The 20,442-nt window shown below is 37.7% G+C and overlaps 1 protein-coding gene across 1 annotated transcript in view; it reads right to left on the bottom strand.

Annotated features, from left to right (window-relative positions):
* The window catches only part of IPPK (inositol-pentakisphosphate 2-kinase), a 53,043-nt gene extending 32,601 nt beyond the window's left edge, over positions 1–20,442 (bottom strand). Inside the window, exon 1 of the mRNA XM_035892227.1 lies at positions 20,238–20,442. Within this exon, the coding sequence (XP_035748120.1) occupies positions 20,238–20,442 (205 nt within the window). The remainder of the gene's footprint in view (positions 1–20,237) is intronic.

Consider the following 20,442-nt stretch of genomic DNA (forward strand, 5'->3'; position numbering starts at 1 on the left):
AAAGTGGAGTTTTACACCTTTGGGGGGTTGTTTCCCGCCAAGGCTGTTTTTAAGGGTACGGCTTTTATATAAAAGAGGAGCAACGCTAGTGTCGGCTGGTGCAGTCGGCGCGTGCCCGAGTAGCCTTATGTGCTCCAGTGCACCGGGTCTTTCACGTAGAGGTGTTACAAGCGTAAATACGAAAATAACCTAACATTATTTTAAAAAATTCTTAAAACATTAAGCTCTCTTCCTCACTGTTACCAACACGGTTCAACATAGTTTCACGAAGTGCCTCAAGACACACATGCCTATGTATATGAATATACACATAACATGCAGAAAACTTAAGACAAATTATCTAAATATCTAAATTCCCTACCACAAATACAGGATTAAATTCTAGATCCCTTAATCCAGTCAATTTTATCATTGAGTTTTGACTACAAGCAGCAAAACTTATCCTTGAATTACAATTTTAAAATCATCACTAAGGACAGCGCTAAAATTCCCCCTTCTCCATCTTCCTCAGAAGGCACCACACAACAGCAGCCAAACTGATACAGCAGAAGGCAACTCACACTTGCACGTGTTCCTCTATATAATGAACATTTGTATAATTTGGATCATCGCCAAATTTGGCTCTGTGTTACCGTCATTTTTTTAAAAAGTCAAAGCAAAGAAAATGACTTTTTATTTTTAAAGGAGAGAGAAGATGCCTGTAGAAGGCTGAAAATAAAACCTGGCTAAATCTGCAATGAATCATTGATCCTTTTTTAAAATGTGTGGTGCTGTAACTTAAATAATTTATAATCTGACTAGAACATTGAAAAAAATGAAGGTTAAGCACAATTTATACTTTCATTTTTCCAAAATACTGATAAATGCTTAACTTTTTATTTAACACTATCCTATATGCGCTTATGTGAAAAAGGAAATGTGAATCCCTGCTCCTTTGGCCATTTAATAAAGACAAAAATAGTGACAGAGGGATGTTTAAAGTATGTTTCTGTCACCTTCTGCATTTGCAAAGTTTCTTTACGTTGTGTAACAACAAATGGGTATGTAAAACATAAAAGAATTTACCACACTATCCTGACTTACCAAAAACATTATAAAGAAGTTTCACTCAAGACTGTGGGTAAGACTGTGGTATTTATGATTCTTGCATTAAAAATTAATTGTACTTCAGTGAAATAGGATGTGGACACTTACTACGCTTACATGGAGAAATATAAGAGCAAATCATATCAATATATTGTCTTGCAATGGCAGAACTAAGTTGTCTCGACTTTAAAAGGAATTCTAGTATGGCAAGTTTATTCATTTTCTGTTCTTTCATACCTCCAAAAAACGTACATCTACAGAAAAAAAAAAATAAAGTAGAGGCTCTGAGTGCAAGGGTAAACACACTGAGAGCACCCAAGTTTGAACAGAGTCCCCCTCTCTGGCAGGTCACTTCCCCTCTGCACCTTTTCCTCCCCAATTCCACAGTGCAGAACGTTGGGCACGTTGCAGGGGTGTTCTGAAAACACACCAGTAAAACTTGGAAACCGGAGGGACAAAAGCCTCTTAACATACTACTTCTCCCTGCATTAATCAGGTTTTAAATATTACTCATTTCAAGTATTACCTACAGTGTGCTTGAACTGAAATATCTTAAGGTTTTGTGCCATTAATGATGTTGAAGTATTGCTTCACTGGAATTCCACCAGCATGGCTATGTCTTGTGGTGCAATTACAGCCCGTGTAGCCATGCCCAGATTGGTTTTAATCAGCTACCTTGCGGGCTGCTAGCACAGAGCTCAGTGACCTTCAAAATCCATCTGAGGATCTCAGGAGGTGGCCAGGTGTTCTATGGTATTTTAGTGTGTAAATAAGCTAGTTTAAAACTGTATCAGGAACACGTAGGGTAATCACACCTTCAGTTCTACAGCTCCCACTTAATCCCCTCACCATTTCTTTGTTGATGTAAAGTGAAGGAGTTGGGAGAGCACCACAGGCCTGAAATAAATTTATGTTTGTCTGGGTCCTGTAACTGCATCAGGTGGCCATGCTTTATATCACAATTCATGTTTCTTGAACACTCCTCAATGTTGGGGATACAAAAAAAAAATTAAGGTAAATAATCTATCAATTTTAAATCAGTGGATACCCTATACTTAACTGTGCAGATAGTCTCAAATAAAAGATAAAGTGGCCCAAGATCACAGATCATACGACATTAAGAATAAGTTAGTAAAATACTGACACATAACAGATTTGCAACTAAAAATGAGAAAATAGCCATCCTGTCTCTTTACATGAAGACAACAGGCAATAATACACTAACTAATATAAAATTTCTTCCCACCCTATCTTCTATCATCCCCATGTGTGTAGTTTTCACTTGTTTTTAAATGGCATTTAAACTATGGCACCAACTTCACGTCTTTAGCTTATTCACCCCAGCTCCCCTGGGTCGTGCCTGCTATACAGGTCATTACTCTGCCAAAGCCCACCAAACCCAATTCCCCTCCCACCTTCAGCTCTAAACCTTTGTCACAACCTTTTCCCGGGCATGCCCCAGAGCTGTCAATGCTGGACTCTCACATCTTTTACTACTTGTAAGTTTACCAGGGAATGAGAATGAAACGGTGAAAACAGTTCACTTACTCACTTTGAGGCAGGGAAAAACAAAAGTATCAGGCATGTGTTTCTCATTAATATTCTGATAGCTATAAAAAGTTCATTTAATCCAGATCTGAGGAAAAAATAGTATTACTTGATACTCATGATAAAACTGTGTGCCAGTAATGCAAAGGTGTTGTAAGCTTACAAGAAGGATTTTTGTGGTAATAGCTGCATCTTCGTTCTCCAGGTTCCTAAAATGAAAGGCTTCTATTAAAGAGAAGGTGTTTCGTTCTTTATGAAAATACTAAGCATGACACAAGAGATCCTATCCTGGGACCTAGAAACGTCTGCCTGGAGAAATTAGGTTTAAAAATCACAATTTCAAGGCAGCAAGTCCAAGAATACTGAATGGCCAGGATAATACGACAATGAGATTGTGCTACAAAATACTGGCTTTTTTTAACCGCTGCACCATTTTCAGGTTTCAAAAGATGCAAGTATGTTTCAATAAGATTATCTGACAGTCTTATTTTTATTATACTCAGACCATCAAAAATGGAGTATACTTCTATAACTCGCACCTCATTAAAATTGTAAAGCTTTGCTTATTTTCCTGTTATCAAGATGATACCACTGCTCCATGCCATAGATTTTTCTTGAATCCATGGTTTATCTATGTAATTTCATACACATACTAGAAATGCAGGAAATCTCATGCTCCAAACTGCCATTTCACCATCTCAGACTGACTGAGAAACACTGACCCAACAAAGGAAAAATAAAAGATTAGGACTGGAGTGTGTAATTTGATGGCTTTTTTTAGAAAGCATATGTGATACTTCAAAGCACAGTGAAGTATAAACTAAGCAAGTCAATGGCTTCAAGAATAGTAAGTAGCAAGAAAGGTGACTTAAGGTCAACAAAGATAAAGCCACATATATGTTGTTAACAGACAAGAGCTTGCACAAACTTACCCAGCCATCAACAGATGTGAATAAACAGATATTATAACCACTAAGGGGTTTAATTGCTATGTACAGTCTGATGGAGGAAATGAAGTTATAGACACAGCATAAATAACAACTTGCCTGTACAGCATATATAATTCCAAAGAACTGCAAGACAGAAAATATTTTTTACACAGACAAGATAATAACAGTATTTCTGTTTTCCATGCACAGGAGTCTTGAACATTTATTGAGAGAAAAGTACAACTAATTACTAGGGGCAGATGCAAAAAAAAACCAAAACCAAAAACAAAACAAACAAACAAAAAAACCCAACGAAACAAAAAACACTGTTGTGAATTTTTGTGACCAGTAAGAGAAAATATATTGAAAAGAAGATCTACTTAGAAACTGTAGGAGGTCTTTAAAGCTGAACACTATGGTGAAATCCTAGTAGCTTTGACGGGGTATTAAGACAGAACAGAACAAGACCAACCCCATCTAAGCACCTCCTCTAAGTCTGTTCTTACAGCCTCTAATCCTGTGGGTAAGGAAGGAAAGATGAAGGGATAATGAGCATTTAGGTCTTGCCTTGTATTAAGTGACATACCAACAACTGGAAAACAAAATGCTCTTTGCATAAAGAGGTGAAAGCAAACTACCAGAGCAGACTCAGTAGCCCGGTCAGAAGTCACGCAGCATCAGTATTTTTGCCGCTTTCAGGACAGGCTAACACTTCTTATTGCAGATACTTCACTGTTAATGTTATACTATTCGCTCGTGATTAGACACCCTCTTGCAACATGTAACTGCCTCTGGGAAAACACCTTATGGTCTGATATCACAAACATATTCTAACCTTGCATTTAGCCCTTGGACCTGTTAATGGTTAAAGGAAAGCACATCTTAAACTTCCTTTTGACACAAGCCCTGTGTGACCATCTTTAAATAGGGAAGAGAACATCTATATTAATCTGATTTTCAGCTAAGCCACCATCATTTGGCAATGCACTTCTGTGGAAAAACCTGGAAACATTCCCCATTAAAACTTTTAGTTCACCGAGTACAAGATCGCCAGAAAACAAATTACAAATCGACGTAAATCGGTTACACGTTACATTTTAGTTTATACCCAGAAACACCAAACGGTGTAACAACATCTGGGAATGGTACATAAGGACTGAGCAGCAGTTTCTTTTGTACACTTACTGATAAATTCAGATTTATGTTTCCTGACACAACCATCAAATACTTTAAATGACATAGTTCCTTAAATTCATACACACATTTTATTGACCGTAGTGCTAATAACTTTAGTGATTTCTGTATTCAAATGGCAGCACACAAAATGAATGCTCCACTCCCCAACCAGCTCCCTTGAAGAACACAGTTTACTGGAATCATCACAATTGAAATCAATAAACAGAACCTGTATTTTCAAGAGGCATTTTCTCAAATTTTAAACTTCAGATTACCTGCCATCTCCAATACATAAACACAGACATAATGCAGTTTCACGAGCAGAGAAGCTAAAATAAATACTGTGCTATCTTAAAACAGTGATCTTGTTCTCTTCTCATTGCCCTGCGCACATTTACACCCATGTGGCATGTTAGAGCAGATTATTCATCACATGAATGGTCAGGTTTTCTCAGGTGGAGTTTTGGGGCAGGGGGGGTTGCCCTCTCCCCCCCCACACTTTTTTTTTTTAATTCTTTAGTTGACTCAGCAAACCAGTGTGACACATTGCATAGCCACAGAAGTCCACCAGCCGCCATTAAAGAAGGAATGGGAACACAACCAAAACCAGTGGGGAGTGCAGGATTAGCCATTTTGTTCCTAGCTCATTCTCAGACCAGATTAAACTGATTATGAAACCGTACTTTTAGCAGCACTGCAGAACCTCCTAGCAGGATGAACGTGTGAGGGCCCTTTCAAGGAAAGAAGAAAACACACAGAACAAACAGCTATGTCTGGGTGTGCTCTGAAAAAGCAGTTGAGAGCACATTGCCAAAGAAATGTTTTGGGAGCGAGAACTGTATCATTCATTGAGCTGTCACCTTACTGGTTTTTTGGGTTGTTTTTTTGTTTGGGATTTTTTGTTGCCTTTTTTTTCCTCCCCTGGAAAAAACCCCATTTATTAGATTCCTGCCATCCCTTTACTGCTAGATCTACCCATATTAAAAGAGAGTTGAAGTTACCTGTGCTATCAGAGTATCAGTGATAAAGCACTAAACTATGCTTTATTGATTGAAAACAGTTATTTCAAAGGTGACAATCTACAACTCTCTTAAGGTAGAATGAAGTGGATATTCAAGAAGTGATTATGAGATTTTCCTGACTGAATGTTTGCCAAAACCAAGTGTAAAACAATATCCATTGCAATAGAAATCTTTAATAAAGTACCTCACTTAGAACAAAATATGAGTAACAAGTATACATCTCACATTTTCAATAGATTTCTGGGGAAAAAGAAAGTCCAAGTTGCTTGTGAAAGAAGAACTATTCCTGACAGTAAAATATACTGAAATATATAGATCTCTCAAAGTCAAGCTTTTTGAGGAATTAAATTTAAGCAAGCATAAATTCTAGATCAAATTCTACTCTTCTTAGAACAGAATCAGGCCCAAAGAGCAGAGAAGCCGCTTCTCACATAAGGCTCGTCGCCTTGGAAGGTACAAACCCATGTGGCTTGAATGTATAGATTGAAAAAATATACCTCGATGTTCTACTTGATAGCTGGTTTTGAACCTATTTATGAATCTGTGATACTAAGAGTACAAAAGAAAAAAAGACATTTACAAAACCATGAACATTTAATTACAATTAAAGATCAGTGATAAAAGATATACTTGTAGCTACTAGAAACATAATTGTAAAATCCGTGAGAGCAGTCCTGCTACCCAACACAAGAGACAGCAGACAGACCAAAAATAACATTTTTCCCCTAGCTAGAAATAAGTATCTGGCAAGAGGAGATAATCTGACAAAAGCAGGAAAAGTAATGGACACAAACATTTGTTGGGGGTTTTTGTAAATATGATTCAGTTCATGAGGCTCCAAGAGCAGTATGTTTTACAAAGCAAATATATCGATATGAGGCAGAGAGCAAGAGAGACAGAAGGAGACCGGTAAATTTACCAAACTACTTATTACAAGGTAGGCATATTTTTGTATAAACAAAATGGGCTGGTTTTCCATTTTCTCACTTCACACTACAAAAAGGAAGTTAAAATGCTGTTCACATAATCGTTTGATCTACTTTACTTCTGGATGCGCCTGAAAAGCGGCACTGATGATAAAAACAAAAACTCTAAAGTGCTCTTCTCTAGGATCTCAATTGATCAATATTAATACTTTGTCACACAGTTACAGGTTTCCAGGGGTTTACAGTGTTGCACACTAGATGTAATGGGCAACAGCCTCATCTGCTGGTTTGAGGAGATACTACCAGGTGACTATGCATAGTTTAATACTTGCTTTTTTTACCCCCTCTCTTTCCACTTACATCTCCCATACCTCATACAGTAAAATCTACAGGATTGGGTTTTGGGGTTTTTTTTGCTGTTGCACTATATAGCATTTGCACACACTCCTCAGATGACTGGAGATCCTAGGTAATTAATTAAAAGGAGAAACTCCAAATTTACTTTCTGTCTCCTGTTAGTTAATATAGACAAACATGTCCAAGGAGATTGCTCAAAAACTTCCCATTATTTAGTTCCAAGTTTGTTGTAATTTTACTGAAACTTCAGCATTCCTGATCAGCTATTCCACAGGATTATTTGGTTTCAAACAGAAGTGTTTGATGTAGATTTTTGCTGGGGTTTTTTTTTTGTTGTTGTTTAAAAAGTTAATTTAAAAAACTTCTGAAAGAAGATTATTGAAAAATATGCTGGTTTATCTCATTAAACTTTTTATTAAGAAGCGTTAGCATTGAAACAATCATAGAGAATTTAGTGGGAGACAGTATGGTATAACAGGTCACCCTGAAGTTAAAGATGTATCTTTCGTTGTCTTTTTAGTCTCAATGAGATTAAAATCTAAACTTCTGCTAACGAACGCATGTAAATATTATTGTTGACATGAACTAATTTCTGAGTGACGGCCTTTGCAGTTGCAGTGTTCTTACAACATTAATTTAAAAACCAGGAATAACAACAAAAAAACACCAGATAGTTACATATATTCTTAAAGTGTTCCCCCCTCCTCATCTGCCCTTCACAGATAAACCACGCTCAGGGCCCCGAAAGCATCGACGGGCTGCAATAGCTCTGCCCGGCCTCCACCCATCTGTCTCTGTAATCCTCCTCTGCAAGCACTCCCCAGCCCTCCTGAAGTTTAGGTGCAGCTCTGATACAGCACAGTGGAGCGGCCTTGGATCTGGTGGATAAGGTTGATGAGGTGCAGCTGCAAGAAGCCACATCTGGACCTCTGCTGCTGGCTGGGGAGCTGCAAATCAGCGCAGGTCCTTGCCCCTGCCCCAGGCTGCGCTGCAGCAGTTGGGGAGCAAGGGAGAGCAGCTGCCCTGCAAGGGAAGGCTAGCTGGGAGCTGGGGCGACAGCAAGGCACCCCAGCAAGGCACAGCATTAGGGGGTGCAGTCCTACGGTACCTGAGCAAGAGGAGCAGAGCAGGTCTGGTGACAGTGACCAGGGATGCCAGGCTGTCCGTAGTGATGAGGCAGTCCAAGGTCAAGTCAGGGAGCTAAGCCACCAACACACAGTACGAGGTCAGGCATGAGTGTAACTACAACCGAATCCATTGTGTCTCTTCCCTCCTGCAGACTGTCCCTCTTCTACCTTTCCAAACAACTGGTCATTACCTTTACTGCTGTTATGTGTCTCACACACAGGTTTCCTTACTTGCCAAGGCCAGGGGATCCTATGCATAAGTATTTTTCATATCCCTGTGTTATAAATTGCGACCACAACGGATCATAATCCAATTAAAATTTTATTAATTATAGCAAGTAGAATATGAGCAAATACAGCGCTGGACGGCAGGGGAGTCTGCGCTCCGCCAACTGCCGTGCTGAGCAGTTCAAACAGTCTCTTTTTATACATCTTTACTTCCATGTTCAATGAAGTAGTGGAGGCACTCTGCGCATGCCTCAGTTGTTGTTAGGGGGTCGTTTTCTGCCTCTTGGTGGTCGTTGAGGCTGAAGTAAGAAGTCTTCCTCCTTTGTCCCATAGTTGACCCCTCACTCATATGTCCTTATATGGGGTTGTCTGTCCTGTTTCTGTCGGTTCTTGGACATCTGGTGGTTATCTTGCACAAACGGTATCCGGTTTAGTTTGTGTAAGCAATTTCATATCTTTTGTTGCCTAACCTTTACCTTGAGCTTAACATAAATCTTTAATAATTGAGCTTAACATAGATCTTAATAATTGAGCTTAACATAAATCTTAATAAACAATACCCTAGTCCATAGTTTCTCACACCTGTGTGGTCTCTTAGCCTCACCTTCCCTCAGGATACTGGTCTAAAGTTAACATAATTTGGTTTTCCCAAAGTTACAGCTATAACGACTCTGTCATTATTCCATTATCTCGATTGCAGGAAGTATTTTAAAGAACGTGGGTCACTCTGGTTACTTAAATTACCTTGGCTTCACAATTCCGTACTTCCTTTAGACGAGACCAATCTCATTCATTTTCAAAGGGCTGATTGGTTCCCATTCCCATTCAAATCAGAAGGCTCTGCATTCACTTCTGAAAGTCAGGCCACTCTATTCCAGTGTCTATGCTCAGATGGGAGACAGGAATGGGGTGACAGGGATGAAGACAGATGCACAGAAAGAGGTTAAAAGTCAACGGAAACAAACAAAAAGGAGAAACTTAAAACAGGAATGAGCATACAGATGGCAGCTATCAAGACGCACTTTAAAAGTGGAAGAAAGGAAAACAGATGCAAATAAAACAAGAAAGATGCAGAATATCAAAGGCCATAAGCCTGAACTGTTATTTTTGCATGCAAATTGTATTTCAGAGATTAGTCCTAGCATATAAATTATTATGATGTAAAAATGATATGACAACATTCTTTATCAAGGGCACGACACTATTAAACACCATTGTGTAAAGATGCTTTACAGGAGACTAGATTCACATTCATTCAAAGGGAAAAATGCCGTTTCAGGAATAACCTGTATTACCCACCAAAATCTGACTCACCAGAAGTTGTTCACAGCAATTATTCAAAAAAGGAAAACAGCCTAACCAGTACTTATCTGTACTCTGTATAGCTATGAGCTACCCACATATTCACCTTCTTGGACAACTCAGAATCCCTGAGAGGTGTAAAAATGATTTATTAGAAGATCCTTATATAAGGATCACTCTGTGATCATGCAAAGTAAAAGGACAAACATACGGATCTTACATTCCTAAGTTTTTAGCCCCCCCCCAAATGTATTCCTTCCAGTTCACGAACATTTCTCAAGGGCCCTTCTGAGTTTTGAGAAGTGTCTGAATTCCTGGTCACTTATTTCCCATCACCTCTATCTCCCCCACTTCTCCCCCCCATCTGCCTACAAGCATCATTTTACTGCACTGGGCTCTTTCTGCAGGGGATACTTCGCAAGATCGACACCAGCATGTTTCAGCTGAATGCCAAGTAGTCCTGCTTATACATCGTCACTTTACAGAAATAAGAGATCATTGGAACACAACGACAGAGCAAAGAGCTAACTGAAAACAAAACACCCGACATATATAGATTGATCTCTCAGGAATTTTCTCTTACTAACAGTAGATTTTGGAAGTGATGCTTTCTGCTGGAGTATTCTTGCTATATCATATTCTAGAAGGACAGTATGGTGTAGCTTTGTTATTTTTTGTTATCTGTGTACATAGATAAGCTTTACAAGATGTTGAGGATACTCACATACCTTTGAAAGATAGGCATGTCCACGTACATACCAGGAATAAAGCAAACTTTCACAAGCATCATACTGTTCTTTTAGACTACGATGCACAACGAAGTTAATCATCCTTTCTTGCTATCAAATTTTCAGGCCCACTCCTTCCTATTACTGCCAATTTAAAACACCCACTTGATAATTTTGCAGATATTTTAACTCTAGCAGAAATTAAGAGCTAGAAGCTTTGGTTTTAACAAATGCCTACCTTTAACAAAAATTTACTTTTACCAAAAGTAATCGTTCTTCTGCCACCAATCTCCTAAAGCAATCATTCCAAACATGATGTCTGAAGTAAAAGAAATGTTACTGATAAGTCATTTAAATGAAAACAATTACACAGGAACCCTTTTATTTGAATGGGGAGTTTACAGAATATGAGAGAGAAAGAACATTGACCTACTGCTTTATTTGTTTTTGTATGGAGACTGAATTACATAAAATCCACCAATTGGATTACATAAAAATATTAAATAGCCCCTCTTTCAAAAAGTATAAACAAAGATGCAAACAATAGCTCCATAAATAAAGCATAAAGGTAGAAAAAAGCCACTTCCCCCAAGACTGTTAATCATTGAAAAGCTCAGCTTTGTCGTCATATAAAAGGGGCAACTACCTTTAGATTTTGCATACAAGTTTTTCAGTTCCTCCATTTTTCTGCAGCACAATGAAATGTTTGTCAGAACACAGGATTACAGCTGTAAATGATAACCCTTCACATGCTCTATATAACGAACACCATCTCTTTAGGTGACAGGCCTCCCATTCCTCTGAAACAGGGAAAACATTCAACATTTACTGAAAAATGTTGGTGGGACAAGGTAAGAGCTCTCACTGATGTGAAACACAGAGAAAAGAAGAATACAGGAAAACCCAGAGAACGGGTTCATTACAGCCATATGAATTCAGACATGAAAACAGAACTTACAGGCTTGGGGGGCATAGAGGGAAAGATAAGAGAAACTCAATGAATATCTGATAAAAAGATAAACAAATGCCAATTAAAGACTTCAGCATATGCTTGTGGAAAAAAGGTTAAAAATGGGAAACTAAGCATGAAACAGGAGACAACTGCATTATAAATGAAAAAAGACTTACTGGGAAAAAGACCAAAGGATGTATTTCAGAGCTACTAACGCATTGGCAGTTTTAAGTAAGAATAAAACTAGCTGTGGGTAGGCATAAAGCTCAGACACTGTTGCTGAAAATAGAACTCCAGCTTTAATTTGTTTAGTTAGGTATCTGAAGCAGTAGAAATTATATGCAGTTCATCACAGCAACATGTTAAATAATTAGCTGATAGGCAACGAACCACACTGGGAGGTATGTTTCTAGAAGAACAATAACCCAGCACTGCTACCCCAAAAAATCCAATCTTTGGAAATATTGAAGTAATCACCAAAGGAAACAACTGCTGTAAAAATGCAAATATTCTAAAACATATTAGCAGAAGGTGTAGAGAAAAAGCATATATGGCTTTTTAGGATCCTGTCTGATATGCTGAATATGTTACAGGTAACTTTTTTCAAAAGCATAATTGTTTGTCCCCCACACTTAGTTAACAAAGCTGATAACCAAATCTCAACATTCTCAACTACGGACCCTTGTGAAGTGATACTGGGACAGATAGCCCTCTTTGCAAAAGTAACTTCCAGGTCATTTAGAATACTATTGCCGCTAAGAACAGAATACAAAAGGTACATTGCAGTATAGCGTTACACTCTCCCAAGCTGGTACAAAAACAAGAGAGCTGTAATAAGGATGGAAAGAAATATCTTATAAGAGCTCTGGATTAATCTTCCCTTTTCAATCCCGTGCTGGTTACTATTCCAATTCTTATGTTTGTTGTCAAGACATGGTATCTGCGAATAAACAAGCATTAATATCATTTCACGTCGATGCACATGTTTAGCAATTTAATGAAAAAGATTATTCAAAGGACAGAAAAGCCACTAAAGGGTAAGAAGGGAGGAGGAGAGGGCAAGAAGTTGTCTTTATGTCTTTCCTTCTGATTTCTAGTCACATAAATGGAGATACACAGCCTACTCTGGATAACAGCTAAAAAGGTGCCCTTTAACTTAGGCAAACTTTTGCTCCCAGACTTCTTATTTCAGTTTTCATTCCATGGAATGTTTAATGTTCAGTATTTTAGAACACATTTAGGAAAGAATCAATGTTAAAGACTTGGGGGGGCAGACAAGTATCTGTTTATTTTAGAAAACACACACAGCTTTCCCTGAATATACCATCAAGGCATATGGCACACACATACAATTGTGACACTCACCACAGACAAACAAATTATTTTCTTTTCTGGTGAAGCAATGGAAGAGCTAAGGTTTCAGCTACAATTAAATCTTCATTTGATACTTCAGAAACAAAAATGAGCTCCATGAAGCTAATACAGAGGACTCAGTTAAACAGCACAAGTGCTTGAAATGTTCATCTAGGCCTGAGCTAAAAGGCTTTTCATGTTAAACATGGGATTAATTCTACTGATTTCTGTAGAAGCAACAACTTTCTCTTACTTAAAATGTAGCACTGAGTCATTGAAAAAAACCACAAAGACTGTCAGAAACATTAAACATAATTTAGTGAAAAGACTAATGATAAAATCAAGTGTTCCATAAATACTGCAGTTCATGATTCTGAATTAATTTTGTTCAGCAAAACCTCCATCCATCAAAATACCCAATTCCACATTAAATGTTCATCACTGATACTAAATTCAAGTACATATTTAATTACTCTTGACTGATGTTTTAGCATGCATACTTCAACCACTTGAAAAAATAGCTCACAATCCGCATCAAAATATTCAATGCCTTCTTTTTCAGTATCAGCCCATCATGCTGCGGGGCAAAAAGAGAGAGAACAAGACAACCCTCTGCCAACACATTTGTACACCTTTTTCCTCCCCCAGAGGAAAGGAAGTAACTTCTAACTTCCCTACTCCCTCAAGAGGTGGGAGTAACTATGACTCTCTTAAGACGGGATCATAGTTATTAACTGGGCTGAACTGCAGAGGTCCTACCTCCTCATGGTCCTGCTGGATACCCTTATGGGTAACAGTTTTCCTCCCCCAGAGGAAAAGCACTTTGACAAAAACCCTGTATCAACCTTGAACATGCAGTCAAGCGAGACATGCATTTGATGACCTCTGGTATATCCAGAAAAAAAAACCCCAACATACTTCCTGGAAGAAAGTATTTGTATGAGTAACACATTATTTTGAGCACTATATAAAACGTTATCTCATCATACACATTAGAAGAATTCTGTTTTCATTTATACTTCTGCAATCTTAGAAATACAGTCTTCCTAACAACACATGCTAATCCAAATTCACAGAGTAAGGAGAAAGCAAGTCTAAGGGGGTCAGCTTTTGTTGTAACCCATTCCAAGAACATATAAAAGCATAAACCACTATAGTTTATATTCTTTTCCATCACTCCTACATGTGCCTTTACACAAACCTAACCCTCAGGTTGCACATTTGCAACAGAAACATTCACATAACCCTGTTTTGATGCTAATGATGCTGCATAAAGAGTATGGAGGGGACTAGTGCAAAGCTGCAATTGCATATTCATACCATACATATGTACGGTTATTAAAATAGAATCACATATAAAGATATTGTACACTAGGAATACTCATTAGTATTTTACTCACCTATATGCAGCATGCAAAATAAAGCTTAGGTCTTGCAAACAAGGTAACTTCTAAGTAACTGTGAATATTCATAAGTACTTACAAATAACAGGCAAGTTCCTTTCCTCCTCAGAGCCCCAGTGGAAGAAATGGAGTTCCATGTTGGTACTCAGCGTAACATGAAATTTAGTAGTTTGATGATACAATGACTTCTATCTAGAACTACTGGAACAACCAGGGCTCAGTATTCAGGCAGTTTACGAAGTATTTTCTAGTTTTCTTGTGTGTTTGTTCATTCTTCATTCACGTAGCACACAATCCTGGGAATGATACACAGAAGTAATATAGGTCATCTGAGGCCAAAGCCACTAATGTCAGCTGTGTAAACTGATCAATTTAACATCAGTTTGCATGGCTGGGCTCTACACTGCATCATCCCAAACATCATTCTGCAGTCATGAGAAAACTATAGTAAAAATTGCTTTATGAAGTTGATTGTCCTTGCTACTACTGAACTACAAATAAAGTTTATAAGAGTTAACGCTCTAGAAAGTTCATATTCAAAGTTGCTGCATCACAGCATCTATAAAGGCTGCATTTATACTTTTACACATGCATTTTTCTTTTAAAAATGTGTTCCATTTCAAAGATTAAATGTCACACTTGCCATATCTCTAGGATCACAAGCTTATTTTTCTAAACTGGGTATTTATTTAGCACAAGAGGTTTGCTTGAAACATTATAAAACCAGTTTGCAACATAGTTTTTCTTCTTCCTACTAAAGCACAACAGAATTATTTTATCAAGAGAGATCAACTTTGTCTTTCGGTGACTCAAGACTGATTTCCCATTTAACTGAACAGACGTATATAATCTTTTACAGCCTTCGTTTCTTTGCATTTTTAAGAACCACTGGGGAGAATAACTGATACTATATAGCTGCTTCTGCTAACAAGGCTACACAAATATTACCATCAATTATCTGGGGGCTAATAGTTTAAAATAATGATAAAACCAAGTTTGTCACAAATCACAATTTAATTTGCATTCTCATTGATATCTGACACTTAAGAGATCCTTTAGTAATACTGATTGCAAATGAGGGGCAGCTGAATCTCACAGTGCAAACCAACTCTCCCAAGCAGATAGAAGATTCTTTCAGGCAAATTCTATTTCAATTAAAATGTACCGCACCCCCAAGAAGTTACCCAAATTACAAATCAGCAGTTTACTTCTCAATGAAAATTTTACATAGCCTTATAATGGAGAGCAAAATACCACTTGTTATTACTGGAATAAATTCAGACCCCAGCAAGAAAACAATAAAAATACATGGGCCTATTACAGCATAAAAATTATCAAGAGTAATTCTGGCACAAAAAAAAAATAATTTATGAAAAGTAAACACGGTGACAGTAAAAAGTATCAACCTTACTAATCAAGAACCAGAATGTTTCCTTCTATTAACCCAACAATACAAGTCTTTGCAACCTGCCACGGCAACATGCATCACCCTGGAGGAATTGCACAAAGCCAAACTGATGACTGTAGCGATGCTACAGTGATTCAACGTAAGGCAGAAATTAAGATGAGATCAAAGTTCTGAGTCACACCCCTTACCATACCAGTAAGGGGGAAAGGGGGAGGGGTGGGGGAGTGAAACAGGAAAAAGCCAACATACGTTGACTATTGTGAATTAAAAAAAAACAACCAAACAAAAAAACACCACCAAAAAAAAACCCACAAAACAACACACACACCTGAAAGAAGCTAAAAATGTGAAAGGAAGAACCATGGTTAAAATAGCTAAGAAAAACAGCTATGCAAAGGCAATGACCTTTTAAGATACATCAGCACATAAATGAATTCTAGTACTGAAAAGATGAAGATGGAAAAATCACTAGTGAGGCAAAAAGCTGTAAGCATTCAATAAATATCGTCTACCTGTATTTGATAATGCAGATAATTTTGTGCTACATGAGGATAATGAAAGACTTCCAATATACTTATGACTAAACAGGTCACAAAATGGCAAGGGGTGGAAGGGACCTTGGGAGATAGTAACTTTTATGATTTCATAAGGAAAAACATAACCACAAGGTCTAGAAAAATGCCCAGGAGAACTGCCTTAGGATATCAGCAGGTCTCCCACACATGTCTCCGATGCACGTGGCAATAACTAGAAAATTTCTCCAGAGGAGATATCCCAATATAAAGAAATAACAACTAATAATTGCAAGAGAGTTAGAACACTTTTAATCATGGATTAAAAGTAGAAAGGAGGTTAATTAATGAAGTATTAATTCACTTCATAGTAAGAAGTGTAATTAAAAGGAAAACACTATAATTAATGCCAATCAACATGGTTTTATAGAAAAGCTATCCTGTTAAACAAACCTGGGGTTTGTCCTTTGTGAGCAATTGCAGTAACACTAGCTTTTATAAGGCACTTCACCTAAAACAGGTGGCATTCTAGACAAAATAAAAGCACTACTCGAATTAAAAGCGAGTTAAGTGAAAGACCTAATATTTAGCTATTATGTCAGCACTAGATCTGAAGTAATTTTACATTGTTCTCAGTGAAGCGAAAATCACTGTACCATCAGTGCCAGTGGAACTGCCAATAACAGTGGGAACGGTGTGATCCGGATCAGTTGGTTCACCGCACTCATTTCCTGAGAACACACTCTCATGCACATATTAAAAAATGGAATGAGTGTTTGCAAAAGCATGTATGTAAATCCCAGTTAAAAGAAAACGATTTATACTCAAACTTAAAAGCTTAATCTTTTTAATCCTTTAAATAAAAAACGGACTTAATTTGATTGCAGTATGAAGTGCATACAACAGGCCTTACTGAAAGGCTCTTTCATCTTGAGGATAAATAAATAAGGACACCGATGTTTAGAAATTATACTTAAAAAGAACATACTAAATTTCACATTTGAACTTACCTAACACTAAAGGTAATAGAATCCCTTCTTTCTTGGGGTTTTCAGATCAAAACTATACACCTCTGTATTCTTAGGTGCAAATAATGAGTCAGGGGTGTGATATATAGGAATCGCAGTATGTAAGTGGTCAGGCTATATAAACTAACAGGACCTTCTGTCTCAGTTGGATTTTACAACTCAGAAACACAAATGTTATCTAATCCTCTTCATGGCAAGGCAATGTTTTGGAGAAATAGGCAAATTTATGATTTTGTCCTCTATAAATGTTTCTTCCTTCAGATTTATTTATCCAACAGTTAACCATCCTCATACAAACAGGCATAAGAACAAATACACCCTTCCTCCATATATTTTTACTGGTTCAAGGAGGCTAGAACACAATTCTTCCTATAAAATCCAAACCATTATGTTCTAAATCATGACTGATCAGATGCAGTCAGTCTTGTATGATTAAGTACATAATTTTAAATATGTTAAGATTTTGGTTTGTTTGTTGCAATAGCAGAATGCAAAACTTACAACTTTTTAGGGAAAATACAAAGTTAATTTTATTTACCTCCCCCAAATAACAGCCTCCCTGGCTTACTAGAGCTCTATTCTCTCAGAACAGCCTTTGTGCTGTTAGTAGGTCTGACATTTTTTTAAAGGAATGGAATGTAGTTCTAGATGCCACAAATACTACAGTGTATTTACTTGCAACTCAAGTATTTTATTTGCTTCAAGCTCCCCAGTCTCCTCCACCTGCTTGTCTAGAGTCATTTGAACTCTATGCCTGTAGCTTAAGTACTTAAATTGCACTAACAAAAATATCCTGTTCAATAATGAATATCAAACTCACAAAGAGCACAGGATACTTTAGACTTGACATTATATAACATATGAAATATCCCATTGAATAGGGTAGGATTAATAAATAAGAAACAACAGAATTCACCATGGTTGGGATTAACACAAGCTCTTCTCTACTCTTAAACAGAGAAACACCAGGCAAGGAAAGAACATCTGGAAAACCTGCTGTACCCCACTGGATGTCAAACCACACCCAGCAGCTGGAAACCATACCCTATGTCCCAAGTCATCTTTAATTCCACTTTAAGCATTTACCACTATGTAAAAATCCCCTGTTAAGATAAAAACTTCATACATCATCTTTTCAGATAGGCTATTAATATAATGCGAGGCAAGGCCAGTTATCTTTCAAATGAGATTTAATCAAACAGGGCATCTCATCCTTAGCAGATTTAGTTACTCTGTTCAATTACTGACAAACATGTCCCTTAGAGGTCCTAAGGAAATAAATATTCAGTGCAGGTAGTTCTATCAGCAAAAAAAAAAAAGCATTACTACCTCCCCAAGAGAATAAAACCACGTCGTGAGAACCGATTTTCAGTCTTGTATAATAAAAAAGGCAATTTGCCACAAGACCTTTAACACCCATTTGTTAAAGTAACCCAGAAACTTATTTATTAGACCGATGGACTAGAAACACACAGTCAATTTTTAAAAAAGTTTTAATTACTAAGAAAATTGCATTATGTATTTTATTCAGATTAAACAAATACTGCTAGACAAGCCTGCCTCCAAGATAGCAAGGCAAACAGCAAGCAGTAAGCCACAGCTTTTTCTAATGCAAAGAAAAAAACCTCTTTATGCGAGCTGGAGTTCTACCCCTTCCAGTTTGCCCAGACTTGCCCCCTCCTTCGCTGTATGCTTTACCATGTTGTTGACATAGTGCAAGATTTTTTTTTTTTTTGGCTGACATACTAACACTAGACAAAGCCCTCTTTCATCAAGTATTCAACTGCGCTCAAACACCAGGCTACCAAAAAACCAGCAGTGCTAGACACTATGCAGTCTTCCACAGCTAGATTACAAACCACTGCTTCTTAGAATAGGAATCAGTATCTGTAAATTGAATCCTTTACTAGAGTATCAATACTGAGTCTCCACATAAACCAGCAATGCAAAGTTTTGTTATTACATCAAATCCACTGTATTTGATACTTTCACTAAACTTGTACCCAACTGGTATTAGAGACGCTAACAAAATAAGACAGAACTGAGATGGCAGGTTTTTACCTTCCAAAAATGTCGAGGTAATTACACAGTATTGATGATTGGTGTTTCAGTCTAGCCTCCTAGCCGATTTTAAGTTGAAGTTTTGAACGTAAACTCCATTTTTCCCAATAAATGCAAACATTTTTCACATTTTGCAATCATTACAAGAGTACTTTTGCTGCCATTCAGTTTCATACAGCACACACTGAAAAAAACCACACAGCCCTACTCAAGACACACAGCCAGCAAGCTTTACTGAAACTAAGCATTTTGTGGTGATCTGAAATAAAGATGAACGTTTGGAGAGACGCCTTTCTTTGAAGCTGTCTGTGATGTTTAGAACTAGCTAGAGTAAGCTCTGAGAGCAATGTAAAAAGCCTGAGGGGAAAAACAAAAAAAACCAAAACCAAGTCAAAAGCAGTTTGAGCAAGTCTTTATTGTTCTACTCCAATAACTAGAAGTAACAAGACAAACTAATTCCCCAATTCCTTTTGTCAAAATGTTGGGGCATGGTGGAATCCAGCCCTCAAATGCATGCTTTGAAAAAGGAAAAAATAAAGAGTTATTTTTGTGATTTGTGCCTTGCAGCCAAACTTGAATGACCCTGAGAGAAGTCTGTGCAGGCAAGTCCCTGGAAAGATTTATGTGCAGCTTGTTAGATCAGTTTCCCACCCCTCTTCGTGTTATTGCTTTGCAAATTGAGGAATGTGATAGCAAGTGTTAATCTTGACTAAAATCCACCATGAGGAATGCTACAGTATTGCTTTTTATTACAAATAGCCAAAAATTCTTTGCAAATATAGATGTGGTAAAACAAGCAACTGACTGTACAGTACATTTACAGTATACAATCCTGAAAGTTACATGCAGCGTAAAGAACTGCTTTATACATTAGCCCTTGGCCACAAAGAACTTGGCAGTACTACAACAACTGTAATGACTATAGGGTGAAAGAAATAATTAAAAAACAGAAATCTCAGTTACACCTACGTTTACCATGAGACTGGGTTACATACACCGTTGTACAAGGAATAGCAGTTTTTAACTAGAAACTGTCATCATGTTGTAATTCTTGGAAGGGCTGGATCTGCCAATTCTCCACTCCTCCTTACAGCTGGTCCTACTCTCCAGCTGTTTGGTCGTCTTCCCACCAGGCTGGGGGCTTTCATAAAGGACACAGATAGACCCATCTTCCCCTATACGATAGGACACTTCAAAAGGGTCGACCCAAAGAGTTAATTCGCTGGGTAAGAGCTGGAAGAGTCTCTCGTGGCTCAGTCCAATCATCCCCGCTGCCTTTCCTATCAGGGGGTCCAT

Source organism: Egretta garzetta, unplaced genomic scaffold, assembly GCF_000687185.1.
Source record: "Egretta garzetta isolate BGI_Z169 unplaced genomic scaffold, ASM68718v1 scaffold553, whole genome shotgun sequence".
NCBI lineage: Eukaryota > Metazoa > Chordata > Aves > Pelecaniformes > Ardeidae > Egretta > Egretta garzetta.